General features: G+C 51.2%; 2 protein-coding genes across 3 annotated transcripts; both read left to right on the forward strand.

Annotated features, from left to right (window-relative positions):
- Positions 1-41: 41 nt before the first annotated feature.
- FGF11 (fibroblast growth factor 11) lies at positions 42-3,595 on the forward strand (the record flags this gene model as incomplete). Its single annotated transcript, XM_084239070.1, has 5 exons — positions 42-429; positions 2,085-2,195; positions 2,393-2,496; positions 3,049-3,247; positions 3,525-3,595. The coding sequence occupies exons 1-5, from the start codon at positions 237-239 to the stop codon at positions 3,593-3,595; spliced, it is 678 nt and encodes a 225-aa protein (XP_084095196.1). The 5' UTR covers positions 42-236.
- A 2,025-nt stretch (positions 3,596-5,620) lies between these two features.
- Positions 5,621-13,574, forward strand: CHRNB1 (cholinergic receptor nicotinic beta 1 subunit; the record flags this gene model as incomplete). 2 transcript variants are annotated; one of them, XM_084236832.1, is made up of 11 exons in its annotated part: positions 5,621-5,678; positions 5,764-5,903; positions 6,517-6,561; positions 7,039-7,148; positions 7,252-7,360; positions 7,694-7,841; positions 8,407-8,619; positions 11,271-11,494; positions 12,281-12,462; positions 12,808-12,955; positions 13,257-13,574. In XM_084236832.1, the coding sequence occupies 11 exons, from the start codon at positions 5,621-5,623 to the stop codon at positions 13,395-13,397; spliced, it is 1,518 nt and encodes a 505-aa protein (XP_084092958.1). In that variant the 3' UTR covers positions 13,398-13,574. The 2 variants fall into 2 exon arrangements, with proteins under 2 accessions (XP_084092958.1, XP_084092959.1); XM_084236833.1 differs by lacking the exon at positions 6,517-6,561.
- Between the last annotated feature and the right edge of the window lie 3,900 nt (positions 13,575-17,474).

Genomic DNA, 17,474 nt, shown 5'->3' on the forward strand with positions numbered 1-17,474 from the left:
GGGTGGGGTCAACCGAGAGGTACATAGGCTGCTGGATCTGGTGGAGCTAGCCCGGGGCCCAAGGGTGGGAGCTGGCGACTGGGTGGGTGGGCCTGGGGCTTATCCTCAGGTTCTGTAGGTGGGACAGAGAGCCAGACCTGAGCTTCAAGAGCATGCCCTGGTGAACGGGCTTCTCTGGGGGAACCCAGCGCCCTCCGGGCGCCTGCCGGCTTGGGGGTGTCTCCTCCCGGGGCGCCATGGCGGCGCTGGCCAGTAGCTTGATCCGGCAGAAGCGGGAGGTCCGCGAACCTGGGGGCAGCCGGCCCGTGTCGGCGCAGCGGCGCGTGTGTCCCCGCGGCACCAAGTCCCTTTGCCAGAAGCAGCTCCTCATCCTGCTGTCCAAGGTGCGACTGTGCGGGGGGCGGCCCGCGCGGCCGGACCGTGGCCCGGGTGAGTGGCTGGGGCGGGGTCTCCGGGCCTGGGGGTCTCTGCCTGGGCGGTTGAGGACAAGGACTTTGGGAGTCTGAAGAATAGGGCCCAATGGTGGGGGGGGGGTAGGCGGGGGCTCCGCGAAAGTGAAAGGGGGTGGGTCAGGGTGACAAAGTCTCCGCTAGGCTATGCCTCAGTTTCCCTTCTCTTTTGCCCATAACCCGAGTCTCCTTGCTTTCGGGGGCAAAGGGAAGACTCGAGGGGCTAAGAGAGCCGCTCCAACGCCTCGCAGCTCCTGCACGCCCCCCACCCCCGACACTGGCGTCCCCACCCCCGCGTAGTCCTCCGCCTACGTGCAGGCTCTCGCGATTCTTTCTTCTCGAGCAGCGGGGCCTGGGGGCTCCGGACGCCTGGGTCACCCGGAGGGTTTCTGCGGTCCGGCAGCCCCGCCCCCGCCTGGCTCTCCCGCTCCTCCACGCCTCGGCTTGGTTCCTCCCGGCCGAGCTCGCCTGGATCGGCGCCAGTCTCCCCAGCTCTCCCCCGGGTGTCCTTGCAGCTACCTTGCCAGCCCGCCCCTCGGTGCACCCTCCTCCCGTGACCAGCGCTTCACGGAGGGCGCTGGGAACCCCCACAACCCCCTACGCGACTCCGAAATCGGGCCCTACAAGCTCAGGGGACCCTCTGCCGGCAGGAACTCTGACACAGTTCACCACTGGAGACCCGCTGGGAGACTGGGGGGTTCGTACCACCTACAAGAGAGTCCAGGGAAGTCGGCCCAGAGCGAGCGACGGGAAAGGAGAGCTGTGAGGGTTAGTGTGTGGTCCCCGTCCAGGTACCACATGCAGGGAGTCCCTCTGGCCCGGCCCCCCCCGCACCCGGCTCCCCTAGGGGTGGCCCCCTCTTGTCTTCTCTCCCCCTCCCCCCGCCACCGACCCTCCATAGTGGTACGGTCCGCAGCCCACCCTTCAGGGGGACCCGGCCCCCACGTGACTCAGCCGGTCTCGGCATCTCCTGGGCCCCCTGCCCCCATTTCCTTGGTTTGGTACGGAAGGTCGCCCACCCCAGGCGGGTTACCTGGCTGAGGGGAGAGGCTGAACCTCGGGGAGGACTGGGCCCCCGCGAGCCAGTAGACTGACAGACTGACAGATGGGTCAGTGTCAGACAGGCGGGCACCGGGCCAAGGAGAGGCCCGCGCCAAGCAAGCAGCAGCCGCAGCAGCAGGTGCTGAGTCAGCGTCAGGCCCAGACCCACCCCCACTCCTGAGGGGGCGCCCCTACCCGGTGGTCACCCCACCACCCCTTACATTGGCAAACACATCGCCCCTTCCGCGTCCCTGCCTGTTTCCCCCTGTCCTCTGCCTTTTGCTGTGTCTCTCCCCTTCCACTTCCCTCGTCTCCCCTCCCCCTCCGATTGAGCTGTAGAGTAGGAATTAAGCCATTTAAATAAATTTCAATAAATTAAACTGAAAACTGGTGATGAGAGGTAGCAGAAGGAGCCCACACCCCACTACCTCAGGAGTCAGAGGTGGGAAAGAGCTCACTTAGAGGGTCAGATAGCTGGGGCCCAGGGCTGCTTTCTTCCTTCTGTTTTCTCTTCTTTCCTCTGATTCCGCTAAGTATGGGAATATTTCTGGGAACAGAGATGTCATTTTCAAAGATGAATGTCTCTCTCTCCAGAGCCTCAGCTCAAAGGCATCGTCACCAAACTGTTCTGCCGCCAGGGTTTCTACCTCCAGGCAAATCCTGACGGGAGCATCCAGGGCACCCCAGAGGACACCAGCTCTTTCAGTGAGAGGGGAAGCCAGCTGCTGGGTGGGAAGGGGGAGAATGGGGATAGAATAGAATGACAGTCCTATTCCTACTTCAGGGTCTGTTATTTCCAGTCTGCCCCTTTGACTCCCAGGGAAGAAGTAGAACTGGGATGGGGGGAGCTCAGATGGGGATTCTAGGTCTAGGGTACTGATACCCCCTCTCTTCACCCCCAGCCCACTTCAACCTGATCCCTGTGGGGCTCCGTGTGGTCACCATCCAGAGTGCCAAGCTGGGTCACTACATGGCCATGAACGCTGAGGGGCTGCTCTACAGCTCGGTGAGACGAGGCTGAGTGGCCTGGGGTATTGGGGCTCCCCCCGCTACATCCATCTCAACTACAGATACAGGATATTGCAGCTCAGGCCTCTCCCTCCAACTCTTGCTGATGTCCTGTCATTACTGCCTACTCCAGAGCACTTCCTCCAGGGTCCCTCCCCTCTGTACACCTCACACAGTCCCCCAATACTCTTAGGCTCTTTGAATGTCCAATTCTTTGAATCTTTTGGCATTCCTATTTCTCATCCTACCTCCACCAAACTTCCTTATTACTTCCCCAGAGTCATTTAGGATAGGAGATGGTAAGAGTTGAGAGTAGAGTGAAGTTACCTTCTTATTCCAGTGTCTCCAGAAGTCTAGTTCCTAACCCTCAGGGGCCTACCAGACTCTTCTTTCACCCCTCGTTCTCCTAGTTTTTGCATGGACTCAGAACTTGACCCTCCCAGCCCGATATGTATAGATTATATCCTAGCTTGTTATTTCCAGGGCTTCCTTCTGCCCAGTGATGTGTCTCTCTGTCTATGTGTGCCTTTCTGGGTCTTTGTCTCCTCAGCCGCATTTCACAGCTGAGTGTCGCTTTAAGGAGTGCGTCTTTGAAAATTACTATGTCCTGTATGCCTCTGCTCTCTACCGCCAGCGCCGTTCTGGCCGGGCCTGGTACCTAGGCCTGGACAAGGAGGGTCGCGTCATGAAGGGAAACCGAGTGAAAAAGACCAAGGCTGCCGCCCACTTTGTGCCCAAGCTCCTGGAAGGTAAGTATAAGTTCAAGAGAAGGTGGGCTACATGGGAAGGTATTGACCTTGACATGAACATTTAGTGACCACAGCTCAGGGGCTACAAGTGTTAAGAGCACACCTGTTATGACAGGTCAAGTCAGGAAGGCTTTGGCCTTTGGGGGTTTGGGTTGGGGTTCCTATGGGTTGAGTTTCCTAGATGATGAGTATAGGGATGGATGCCCTTAGAGTTTTGATTCTGCCCAAGTCTCTGTACCTAACTCTCCTTCCTTGCTCCTCTCTCTCCCCTTCACAGTGGCCATGTACCGGGAACCTTCTCTCCACAGTGTCCCTGACACCTCCCCTTCCAGTCCCCCTGCCCCCTGAAATGTACTCACTGGACTGGAGGCTCCCTGCATTCGCACTGAGCCAGTCACCGCCACAGCCTGTCTTCCAGCCCTGCTCCTGGCCCTGCTCTCACCCCTGCTGCCACACTCATTCCCTGAGCAGCCAGGTCCCACCAGGTGCTCAACCCTGAGGGAGCCTAGGGGCTGGCTGTGACTTCCAGGGCTGCTGAGACCTTTAGATCTTTGGGCCTGGGAGGGGGTCAGAGAGGGAGATAATCTGTTAATGATCCTGGCTGATCACTTCTTTCCTTCCACACTAATACCCCCCACCCAAAGCCTTTTCCTGAGATGGCGCTGGGGGTTCCCAAACTGACATAATCAGGGCATAATACTCCTGACCCTGGGCTCATCCAGTTCCTAGAGCCCTGTATTCTTTTCATTGCGACTGAGCCATAGATCCACTGGAGCTTAGGATTAATTTCTTTCTTTCCCTACTCCACCTTCTGCCTTGTTCTGGACAGGTTCTGGAACATCAGGCACCATAGCCAGGGTCATTTCTGCACTAGAGCTCTGTGCTGTAATGCAGGCATGCTGCCAGGCTCTGTTCTGGATCCATCAGGCATCTATCCTTGACCCAGATGGACCCCTGGTTTCCAAGTAAAGACAGACTGGATTTGAACCCTATACAGCTGTTGGCCTTGGCCTAAACTGGGGCCAGTCTCAGATTACCACAGGTTTAAATTTCTTATCCCAGAGACACCCAATTCCAGAGTATGGTGTTCTAGACACTTATGGAGCCATACTTCCTTCTGAATCTCAGCTCTCTAGGACATAGACCATGACTCTCAGCCCTTCCCTCCAAGATGGAGCCTATATAGCCATATTGTTGCTCTAGAATAAGTTCTAGATCCACCCTCCCACCTTCTGTAGTGTTACCTATTAAAAATGAGCTCTGGAAAGGACTCAGCTATGATTCACAAAGAACTAAGTTCTGGGTGAATCAAGAACCACTTCTTGTTTTTCATAGATAATTTTCTAAAAATCTTATTCTTCCTATAGAATGTTAATCTTATTTTTACATGCAATTTCTAGCTCTTGCAACTCAGCTGAGGTTCTACCAGGGAAACAGAGTCTAAGGAGGGGCAGCAAAGTTTTGGAAGAAATCCGTAACAGGCTCATAGTAGGGAAGCTGGAATGAGGATGGGGCTAAAACTACAGCATGATTGGACCTGTGCCTGGGATGGGGAAATGTGAACACTTAGCTACCTCAGCAGGAAATTCTTCCAGGTCCCCTTTAAAGCTGAGGTCTTTAGGGTAACAGGTCTAGAATAAAAAGGACAAATGAGACACAGCCTTGTCCCCTCCCCCCCCCCCCCCAGTGAAGAGAACCCAATTCAGCAATAAGTCCCACCCCTTTCCCTCAATAGGGCCAGGCCAAGGAGGGTGAGGGCCTCTTGGACTCTAGACCTCATACACCCCTATAATTTCTAACTGAATAGAAATTGCTTTACTTTACAGCTTATAACCTCAGCTGGGTTTAAGTACCCAAAAAGGACCTGACTAGATTTTTCTGGAAAATATGGAGATCTAGGGGCAGGCCTGGAAAAGATCAGGAATAAATTAATGAACTAGGAGTGAGAGAGGTAGTCTCAGGCAGGGTAAACTGAGGAGGTCCTCAATGGAGGGACTGGGGCTCAGAGGCAGGCCAGTTTTCCTCAGGCTCTGTCTACTTCTGGCTTGTTGCAAGAGGGGTAGCTGTTCCCCTGGCCCACATAAACCCCCGCTCAGGCTCCACCCATCTCCTGACTGCTCTCAGGGGACCGGGTCTCCACTCCATGCTTTCTCAATTAAAGATGATTTATACAACTGCAGTGTAGTCTTTGTCATCTGTTGGTGGCGGGCATTGGCAGTTTCTCAGGGCGGTACCAAGTTCCTGGGGCGGAGCGGGTGGGTTGGCGGCTGCCCCCCAACAACAGGTGCACATTCCTCAGAGGCTCGTCACTTCCCCTGGGTTAACTGTCCTGGCTGCTCACCGAGCGAATTCACTGAAAGACGCGGCCAGGCGATGACCCCAGGGGCGCTGCTGCTGCTGCTGGGGGCGCTGGGGATGCCACTCGCCCCGGGTAAGTCTGGGCCTCGAAGAAGCAGGGACAGGGTCCCGAGTTGTGGCCGGTCACCACGATTTCACCTAGCGCTCTCCTCTTCCAGGCGCCCGCGGCTCGGAAGCAGAGGGCCGGCTCCGGGAGAAGCTTTTCTCGGGCTATGACAGCTCGGTGAGGCCGGCGCGGGAGGTGGGAGACCGCGTCGGGGTCAGCATTGGTCTCAGTCTGGCGCAGCTCATCAGCCTGGTGAGCGCGCGCGGGGGGTTGAGGTCGCGCCCCTGGCAGCTGGGGGGCGTGGCTTTAGGCGAAGCCAGACCGAGAGCCAGCTGGGGGCGGGGTCAGGCTGAGTTAGCGGAAATTGGTCTGAAATATCGGACCAATGGATGAGCTGCGGGGCGTGGCTGCTGGCCGGGCCCGGGGCAGAGTCGGGAGGGTGAGACTCAGCCTGTGGGCGGGTCTCCAAGTGGAACTGGGCCCCACAGACTGACAGGCGGGCGGGCCTTGGGGGTGGGGGTGGATCACAGCTTGCCGCGGAGCTTGATGCCAAACGGGGTCCTTGGGCCACAGCGTGCGGGGATTTAGGGTTGGGTGTGTGATGAACTGCCTACTGGTGCCCGGGACTTAGCTTGGCGTGGGGTCGGGAGAAGACCAGGCAGTGGAATTGACTGGCAGTGATTGCATAGAGCATGAAGTTGCTGAGTTAGAGGCGGGGGCTTAAACTCCGGCAGCCCCTGGGGGGCGGGGCTTGCATCCAAGAAGGGGGGACTAGGATAAAGCCGGGAGTTTCCAAGGAGAGCTTGACTCCCCTTATTTCTTTCCACTCACATCACCTCTACCTTTTAAACTTTTTTTTTTTTAGAACGAGAAGGATGAGGAGATGAGCACAAAGGTGTACCTAGACTTGGTACGGAGACCTCCTGGGTGGGAAAGGGCGCCCCGCTGCTTTACAATTCCCTCTTATGTCCGACCTAGTAAGATTTTATATGTGTATTGCATCAGGACCTCAGAAAAACACTTTTATAACTGAAACAGAAGCTTCAGGAGACAATTCCTATTTTCATGCAATTTTTATTCTCATTTTTAAAACACTGATTTGTGGTTACTAATTTGATTCACAAATTGCAGTTTGAAAAAAAAAAACAAATTTTCAGAGGATAGCTAGTGCAGTCACCCCACTTTCACAGACTAAAAAAAAAAAAAAAAGAAGAAGAAGAAGAAGGGTCCGGTGCGAGAGAAGGAGAAATAAGTTATGGGATCCCATCAAGTACAGGTGGAGCTGGAATCAGAACCCCGGCCTGCTGCCCTCCCTGCTGTTCCCTTTCGGGAGCGCAAGTCTCCCAGTTTTCAGTCGCCAACAACCCCTCAGCCTCTCCTTCCCTAGGAGTGGAAAGACTACAGGCTGAGCTGGGACCCCACAGAGCACGAAGACATCGATTCCCTGCGCATCACCGCCGAATCTGTGTGGCTTCCGGACGTGGTGCTCCTGAACAAGTAGAACAGTCCCAAACCCAGGGAGATGGGGCGGGGCCGCTGGTGGGTGGGGCCGCCGGTGGGGCGGTGCCTAGTCGCAAATGAGAAGATTCCTTCCCTGCAGCAATGATGGAAATTTTGACGTCGCGCTGGACATTAACGTCGTGGTGTCCTCTGACGGCTCGGTGCGCTGGCAGCCCCCGGGCATCTATCGTAGCAGTTGCAGCATTCAGGTCTCTGGGCTCCACCTGGGAGGCTCAAGGCGTCCTTAGGGACCTCCCTCTCCTCAGAAATCCTGACTCCCCAGCTACTACCAGCCCTCCTCTGTTATCTCCCCATAAGTTTCACATCCCTTTTGGCCCCCCGCCCCCGCGCGATTTTCCGTTGAGTTTCATCTTCTCTGTACACTTTCATTGACTTCCTGTCTAAGTGACCCCTCTTTCATTTTCCATGGCCACCCCTGGTGTCCTCTGACTACTATCTGCCCTGTGACCTCCCCAGTGACTCCCAAATCCCCCCAGTTCCCTCCAGTTCTGACAGCTCTAGTAACTCTTCCCTCCATCCAGGTCACCTACTTCCCTTTCGACTGGCAGAACTGCACCATGGTGTTCAGCTCCTATAGCTATGACAGCTCAGAGGTCAGCCTGCAGACTGGCTTGGGTCCTGATGGGCAGGAGAGGCAGGAAGTGCACATTCATGAAGGGACCTTCATTGGTGAGTGGGCATGGCTCCTTTTCCCATGTTGTTGTTCTTCCCACTCTTAGCTTCTGACAGACCGATAAATATACTCTGTCAGCAATGTCCAGTACAACTTTGCAGGGTCAGCAAGATGGGTATGACTGTCTACCTTTCACCAATATGGAAACTGAAACTTGTTCAAGCTTATTAAAGATGGCTGCACAGGGGCCTCCCTGGTGGCGCAAGGGGTTAAGCACAGTCTCTGCAGCATGAGTTCGATCCCCAGCTGGCCAGGGAGCTACCCACATAGCACAGCAGACCCCTCCTGTCTCGCCCGCTGCTCCCCTTAGCAGTGTATTTCAGTCAATCTGCCTGTTCTGCTCCCCACTCTGTATCTGGTGAATCCTCTCACCCCCCACACCTCTGGCCTGTACCCCAGTTCTCATATGCATAAATAAATAAATCTTAAAAAAAACGATGGCTGCACAGCCCAGAGTTCACAGTTAGCCCCTTATCACAGAATCCCCCTCTGCTCTAGGATGGTGCAGGAAAGTTCCCATATCTGTGTTCCTTTGTTTTCACACTCCTCCCAACCCCCAAGAGAATGGCCAATGGGAGATTATCCACAAACCTTCTCGGCTAGTCCAGCCTCCAGTGAGTCCTAGGGGTGGTGGGGAAGGACGGCATCATCAAGAAGTCATCTTCTACCTCATCATTCGCCGGAAGCCTCTCTTCTACCTCGTCAACGTTATTGCCCCATGCATCCTCATCACGCTCCTGGCCATCTTTGTCTTCTACCTTCCACCAGATGCAGGTGAGAGAAAGGGGCCCCAACCTTCCTTCTTATCAATAACTGAACTTCTTCCTCTTCACCCTTAATCCAAGCCATTTCCTGCCAACCCAAGCCATCATGGGTTGTGCTTTAGTAATCCCACCCAGGTTGTGGGATTACTTCAGCCAGAACCTGGCCTTCTAGAGCCAGGTTTTTCTTCGAACCTCAGGCTCTGCCTTCCCTCTGCTGACCACCTCCATCCACCCAGTAATTTCCATACTCTTCCCTTTAGAATCCTAGGCTCTCTTCCTTGGAACCTCTACTCATCTGGCCAACAACCCCTGAACTCAGATGACTCTCCCTTTCCCCATACTTGCATCCTCCCTCCTCCACTTTCCAGACACCCATAATCCCCTATAACCATCTCCCTGAGAAGTAATAGCCAACATCTCTTCAGGATGCAGAATAATATAGTAACAGGGTTACCTTGGACCAAGACCTCAACCTTTATGTGCCTCAGTTTCCCTACTTGGAATGGAGACAATGTGCATTGTCCCTATGGCACAGGATTATTTTGAGGGCTAATTGAATTAATAGATCAATGCCTAATACCCAGTAAGTTCTATTTAAGTGTCTTTACTACTTTTGAGCATTTGATTTAAGGTAGCACAATGAACATGTTATATATTCACTCAATTCTAATCTTTATAACAGCTGTGTGTGAGGTGAGTTACTGAACTGTCTTCCCATTTTACAGAGGAAGATAAAGAGATGGGGCGTTTAATAAATTTGCCTGACATCACACAGTCAGAGAGAGGTAGTGTTGCTATTCCAACCCTGGTTAGTGTCAGTCTGATTCAAAGACCAGCCATCCTTAATTTTGGTATTCAACATGCTTTCCTTCTCTTAGGCATCAAGTCCTCTGTCTAGGGGAGGAGATGATGCAGCTCTAGAACAGATTTCCAAATGTAACTTCTGCTTCCTTCTGGAGCAGAGAAAATCTTGGAACCCAGTATTACAGGTCTAAAGCAGAACAAACCACACAAGTTATTGCTTTCAGTGCTTTCCATGAAGCTTGCAGCAACCCTTGTTTTATGCCACAGGAAAAATCAGCCACCTCGCTTATCCTTATATACGGGGTTTCATTTTTAGATCCTTCAAGCTGCTGTATAGCTCCTGTGACTGGGGTTGGTCTGTTTATTCATGCAACGATATTTGTTGAGCACCTAGAGCATAATGCTCCAGGCACTGGGAATACATCAATGAATAAAAGAACAAAATTCCTGCCCTTTTTGAGTTTACATTCTAGCAGGGGAGTTGATAAACTCAATAAACAAATCTAGTAGACAGTATATTTGTAGAGGACAAGTCCTAAGGAAGACAATCCAGTAAGAAAAGGAGCTGGGAAGGATAAGAATGGGAATAGGAATTAAAATTTAAAAATAGACTGGTTGCTGGCCTCCCCAGTGGCACAGTGGTTGAGCACTGGGTTGCGAAGCTGCCTACAGCCTCTGCAGCGCCGGTTCGATCCCCGGCCGCCAGCGAGGGTCCCACATGGCACACAGACCTCTCCTGCTGCGCCCACTGCTCCCCTCAGCAGTGTACTTCGTCAGTCTGCCTGTTCTGCTCCCCACTCTGGCTCTGATGAATTCTCTCACCCTCCCATGCTTCTGACTGTACCCAGTGCTTGTATAAATAAATCTTTAAAAAAAAAAAAGAAAGGAAAAAAATAGACTGGTCACTCTGGGGGCTGGGACAAGCTGATTTGGCCTGAGTGGTCTTGGGGGTGGGTGTGATACATATATGACTTAGATCTCAAAAAAAAAAATAGGATAGTCATCACATGCCTCATTAAACAGGGGATATTGGTCAGTATTTAAACAAAGATGTGAAGGAGGTGAGAGAATGAGCCTGGCAGGTATATGGAGGATTAATGTACCAGGAGCTAACACTGAATGCAAAGGCCCTGAATTGGGAATACGCCTTGCATATTCAAGAAATAGCCAGTATAACTGAATGAAATAAGCAAGAAATAAATAGAAGGTGATGAAGTCAGAGAGCTAATGGGAAGGCCTTGTAGATCATAGTAAAGACTTTGGCTTTATGCTGAAGATGGAAAGCCACTGCAAGGTTTTGAGGAGTGATATGATATGCTTTACATTTTAATAGGATCAATCTGGCTGCTCTATAGAGAACAGTCAGCAAGAGAGCAAAGAATGAAGCAAATAGCAGGCCTTTATAATAATTCGAGCCTGAGGTAATGGTTATTTGTATCAGGGTGGGAGTGGCGGATGTGAGAAGTCATCAGTTTCAGGATATATTTTGAAGGTAGAGCCAATAAGATTTGCATGAATTGGATATTGGATGAGAGACAAAAAGTTGAGAATGACTCAAAGGATTCTGGCCTGAGCCACAGGAAAGATGGAGTTGTCATTTATGAAATGAGGAAAACTATGGGAATAGTTGGGGGTGAGGAAAGTAGGACATCCAAATGGAGAGTTTAAGTAGGCAGGTCCATATGAATCTGGAGTTCAAGGTAATAAGATCAAGTTGGAGAGAGATACAAATGTAGGACTCATTTTTATGTGGTTGGTCCTCCAAAAAAATCTGTCCTAGAGTAGGTCACTGATTATATCATGGAGATTGCCTTATAACAAGTCTAATCCTTCTGCCTTTCCCTCTGCCCCCCCAAGGAGAGAAGATGGGGCTCTCCATATTTGCCCTGCTGACCCTTACTGTGTTCCTGCTGCTGCTGGCAGACAAAGTTCCTGAGACATCCCTATCGGTCCCCATCATTATCAAGTACCTCATGTTTACCATGGTGCTCGTCACTTTCTCAGTCATCCTTAGTGTTGTAGTCCTCAACCTGCACCACCGCTCACCCCACACCCACCAAATGCCCCTTTGGGTCCGTCAGGTAAGATTTCCTCCTCCAACCTGTATTCTCAACCTTAGTATTTGGGGACCTCCCTGATGGTGCAAGGGGTTACGTTGCAGCACTATGAAGCTATCTGCAACCACTGCAGCACAGCACGGATCTCTGGCCAGGGAGCTGACCCACATAGCACAGCAGACCTTTCTTGTCTGGACCACTGCTCCCCTCAGCATTATGTTTCAATCAGTCCACCTGTTCTCTTCCCTACTCTGTCTCTGGTGAATCCTCTTACCCCCTACACCTCTGGCCTGTACCCCAGTTCTTGTAAGCGTACAAAAAAATCTTCAAAAAAAGGAGGGGAAAAAAACCTTAGTATTTGGCTGTGGGAGGTATCACGCTTTCCTTCCATCAATTTCAACCTTTCCTTTCACAGACCTAAGGGAGAACTACAACTCCTGGTAGACTATTGAAATGTCAAAGCCTGTTGGGTTTTGAAATGTTGCACAATTTTACTCTTCCATCATTAGCATTTCTTAGGTCCTATACTGAGCTTCATCAATATTGCCCAGCTGGGGTCTCAGGAAACATTCTCATAGTAGAAACCCTCAGGACTTCTCTTTCCGATTAGGCTACCTCCTAACCTACTTAAGAGCTCTTAAGGCTGTGTGGTTACATGTCCCTGTCCGTGTAGCTCGGTGGGACATATGCACTCCCACGCAAAAATAGGCCTGTGGAGTCGGGGTGGTTGTTACTTACCTTATGACTTGAAAGCACATGACCACCCCATACCTCCCCCGCCCCACCCACCCACTTTCTTCTACTTTGCAGATCTTTATCCACAAGCTCCCTCTGTACCTGGGTCTGAAGAGGCCCAAACCTGAGAGAGACCAGATGATGGAGCCACCTCCTCTAGCTCTCAGGGATTCGCCAGGAAGTGGCTGGGGCCGGGGAACAGATGAATATTTCATCCGGAAACCACCGAGTGATTTTCTCTTCTCCAAAACCAACAGGTACCTGCGCCCTTTCGCCCACTTAGAGGGAGAACTACAATTCCCAGGAGACTGTGCTGCGGCAGGAGGCTTAATCTCCCGGAATATGATGTTGTTGAGCATCATGGGAGTTGTAGTACCCCTTGTGCTGATCACTTTGCGGGAAGGTGGGCGCTGAAACGTGTATGGATGGGAAGAATTGCAGACGGCTGTGGAGATCGCCGCTGGCGCGGAGAACCTGAAGGGCCCTCTCAGGCTTTGAAAAGTGGCAGGGTGTTGGAGGAGGGAGTTGGGGGACGGGGCTTAGAGCAGTGACGCAAACTGTCTTTTCTCCTGGTCATGGCCGAACAGTCACGCCTCTTCCAGGTTCCAGCCTGAACTCTCTGCCCCAGACCTGAGGCGATTTTTCGACGGTCCAAACCGGGCTGTGGGCCTGCCTCCTGAGCTACGGGAGGTCGTTTCCTCCATCGGCTACATCGCTCGACAGTTGCAGGAACAGGAGGATCTCGACGCGGTGAGTCTGGAGGGTGGAGCCGGGCAGGGCCTCCAGCAAACCCTGGCCCCGCCTCCCGCACTCGGCTTTATCCCTGACTGGACGTTTGTTTCTTTGGTCCCGCCCCATGCTTTCCAACTGGCTGGTCACTTCCACCCATCTATGGCAGTTTGGCTCGGGTCTGTTCTGCTGCCCACCCTAGCCGTAGAACTGTGGTTGGAGGACCTGGACAGGGTACAGGGCTTGGGGCGGGCAGGGCGGGGCGCCGCCTCCCCTGGGGTTCTGAGCTCAGGAACAGTTTCCTCTGCCTACCCCTATCTAGCTGAAGGAAGACTGGCAGTTTGTGGCGATGGTAGTGGACCGCCTCTTCCTGTGGACCTTCATTATCTTCACCAGCGTTGGGACCCTAGTCATCTTCCTGGATGCAACATACCACTTGCCCCCTGCTGACCCCTTTCCCTGAGCGCTAACGAGAGAGAGAGAGAGAGAGAGAGAGAGAGAGAGAGAGAGAGAGAGAGAGAGAGAGAGAGAGAGAGAGAGAGAGAGAGACCCACGCCCTCGGTCAGTTGAATGGAGAGTGCGGCAGTACTCTCAAGTTCTACTCCTTTCTGCCTCACCTCCTTCACTAGGAATCCCGTCCTCTCCGCATTGCCTTTCAGGGAGGGAGTGGAAGTGAAGGTCTTGGGCCCTCCTGAAATACACTACTAGCTTATTTACTCTTTGGCTTTTTGAAGACCCTCTTTTAGATAGCAGCGCTTAGATCCCCAATGAAATGGAACAAAGAACAAGAACTAAGCCTTAGGAGGGCATGAACTGTGTCATTCATGTTCACTGTAATATCACTGGCCCCTGCCATAGGCCCTTAACTAGAGATGTTTATCATTAGTTGAATCATAGGGCAAAAAAAAATTTTTTTCTGGAAGAAAATACACCAATTAATAGTGCTTATATTTGCATGTTGGGACTGTGATTTTTTTCCTCCTTTTTTACCTCTCTGTAATTTATGATGTTTTGTGATGAGTATTATTATAGGATAAAAAAGGTCATTTCTAAAAGGATGTATTTGTAATGAGGGAGGAAAAAAGCACATTTAAAAAACCTCCATTCAAGTTCCAGCTTTGGTGCTTGTCACCAAAGTGACTTTGGGCAAGTCACTAAACTGCTCTGTGCCTAAGTTTCCACATCTGTAAAATGAAGCTACTGCGTATCTTCTCCATAGTCCAAGGATCATGTGAGAATATGGGAAAAGTGCTATGCAGTTTATATCAAAAGTTGCAGATTTGTACTTTTTGACAAGTTGTTGGCTTGCAGCTTTTTCAATTTGAATTAGTTCACTATTTTTAAAAATTGGGTATTTCACAGTGAAATCTGGATTTCTGACTTTTCTCAATAAATTCCAAAAACTACAGCAACACTGGATCTGATTCCCCGTTGGCAGTACACCACTAGTGCTGATCAGTGGCTGCCCACTCTGGTCAAGGTATTTATGCCAGAATTTCTCTAAGCTCCCACCCACCTGACATTTTATCTGCCCATCCATAACACTAGAAAAAGTACAAGGGAGAAGAGGGGGCCAGGTGTTGAAACCAAAGAGGAGGCTGGGAATAGAAAAAGAAAAGTCACTGTGTCCACTCTGGCTATCCCACATTTTACTACTCAGTTTCCTTTCAGTTTGAAGAAAAGGTTGCACTTGGTTTAAAGCAGGGTCTTTCTGGGACAGAGATCTTGTGCCCAGCAGCCTATGTGGAATGGACTGAGTTAATGTTTCTGCCTGGAGGTCACACTAAAGTCAGCTTGAGCCCAATGGCTGCAGCAATTAATGTGAAGTAGCATTAACCAGGTCTCACACCTACTCAATTTTTAGAAGTAGTTGTCCTAAGAGGGAGAATAGGCCTACAATCCCAGGGATCCCTGTGGGACAAGGTTAGCATGTCCCTGGTAAGCCAGACCCACAAGCCACGCAAATAATTGCACCTGGCATCCCACTGTGGAGCACGGTTCATTTGTCTTGTTGGTTTATTGGCCTAGAGTTGGACACACACACAAATGCTGAGATAAATATTGGTCAGTTTCTCTAAATCTGGGTCCTCACTACATATAGAGCTAGAGTCTGTAGAATTCTAAATCTTGCGTGCTGTGGCACAGAACCAGTGGCCTTCCCACTCCACCCTCACCCTTCTTCCCAGGGAACATGGGGAAAGCGGGCACTAACTGACAAGACTTGCTAGTTTTCCAAAGACAAAATTGCAAAAACCCCAAATTTCTAACACCTGAAATCCACAATATTCAAGTCCCCCAGTTCAAATACATATATTTTAATCTCCATTTTGCCACAACCTCATTTGTTGCCCAGAACCACCAAATTCCAGAAACTATTTTCCTAAATCATATTTTCAAAAAAAATAAATGTCTACAATCTCAGTTCTCCCCAAATGTCCATGGTTTTGGAATTTTTACCTGTTCTGAAATTCAAATCCCCCACTCCATCCTCAACGCCTTCCATCTTCTGTGCAAGTTTGCCTCAGATGAGTGCAAGGTAAGGATATAAGTGGACTCTCACCAATTCTGCCCCCTGCCCTCGGTCTCTCTTGTGGTTCCGCTGTGTATATATATATATAATTTGTGTGTAGATATATATATGTATTCTTTATTATGTATTTTTTTCGCAGTTTTTCTAAAGTGCCAGAAACAAGATTTGTGGGAATTTTTTTGTGATTTTTTTTTTTTTGCATTTCCCCCGTTTTAAACTTTTCCCCCTTAAAAATTGGAACTTGGTACATTCAGTAGGAAACTCTTCACTCGGACTGTGGCCAAGACCAAGAAAAGTGCAAAGAGACAGAGGAGGAGTGAAGGAGCAACACTCCTCCGTGGTTAACATTCAGGGAGTCTGTCAAAAACCTCCCCCTTCCTATATGCTGGGAGGCTAAGAGGCAGGAGGATGCTCCTGCCCCTCCCCCCAAACTCACCTCCCTCCAAAAGCCATGATCTTGCCCTCTCAGCATCTGTGAAGAGGGCAGCCATCTTGGCCCCAGAAAACAGTAGCTGGGAAAAAGACTGACATTTGATGACAGCAACTTTTCCCCTTTTAAAACTGTACTCCTCTAATTCCCATTTATTAAATTTGCTGCCCCAAACTGGCTCTCCCCTTGTGAGCTACTTTTTGTTTGTTTTTTGAGTGGGGGAGGTGGGTGGGATGGGAAATGTTCATCCAATCACAGAGTGAGGAGGCCCAGTTATCAAAGAGAATTAGGAGCAAACATTTCCTTATCTCCCCCACTAGAAGGAAACATAGGGACCCCTGACCAGGGTTAACTAGTGCAAATTAGGGATTAGGGACTATTTAAGGTCCCTGCACCCCATCCCTAGGCTGGGATCTTTGGGTGTGGGGAACTGAGTCAAAGACGGGGTGTAAGGTGCTATTTTGGAGGGAAAGTTGGTGGGGATACCCCAAAGCCCACCAAGGGAGTAGGATGGTTCTCCAAAAACCATCTGGAGTGATTGGTAAGGGGAGCAATACTGGGGAAGATGGGAGTAAGGTAAGGATGGGAGGTCATGTGCAAATCTTGGGCTTACCCACCCATCCAACCCCCATCATTTTTCTGGCTATTTGGTCTAGTCTGGGAGAAACCATCAGGAAAAAATCTGGGAGAAAGTACATTCCCTTCTCCATCCCATATGGAGCTCCTCCCTCCTGGCCCCCAAATCTGGTTTAGCCCAGAAGAGGCCATATGTAGAGGCAGGAAGAGGTATGATCTACTCACCTCTTTTGCCATGGAAGAATCTGGGGCTCACTGGATATGGGAGTCAAGATAGGGCCAAGATTGGTGCTGCCATAGACTGGGAAAGTGCGCAACCATGAAACAGACGCATAGCCCTCCCCCCAATACCTCCTTGACCTGGATTGGGAGAAGCCATCTCCAGAATCTGGGAGTATGAGGAGGAATATGGAAGATCCAAAGGCATGGAAGTCAAGGAAGGCATAGCATCTTAACATGAAGCAAACAGGGACACAGAAACCCACCCTTGAGAAGAACAGAATCTAAAGCCATTCCTCCAGGCAAATGGGTATCAGGTATCACAATGGTCTGGTCCAGGCCCTGGGCCACAAAGAATGGAATGTGCTAGGAAGCATCTGGGGAAGAGCTTAGAGAAAGCTTCAGAATGAGGGTTGTCATTAGGTGAGAGAGATGGTTTCCCCCTAGGTTCACGAATCAGGGGGGCAGGTTAGACATTCAGAGCTGGTGGGGGCCATGAGTAGAGATTCATATAAGTATATTGCTCAGTTGCCCCAAGGGCTACAGAAGGGATGGGAGCTGGCCCTGCCCCTCACAGAGGCCATTCCCTGGAGGAGAACTGAGAGGGAATCACCAAAGACCCCTTCCCAGGAGATGGGAAAACTACAATCTCACACAAAGCAGCCTGACCCCTGAGCTCCAGGGGCCCCCGAGTCCCTGCACAAAGTGTGGAGGGGCTCCCAAGGGGCAGGGAAGCCAGGGAGCTAGTAGTGGCGGGGGGGTTCAGGGAGGGTGGCATCTGGTGA

This window comes from Talpa europaea, assembly GCF_964194135.1.
Source record: "Talpa europaea genome assembly, chromosome: 7".
In the NCBI taxonomy this organism is placed as follows: domain Eukaryota; kingdom Metazoa; phylum Chordata; class Mammalia; order Eulipotyphla; family Talpidae; genus Talpa; species Talpa europaea.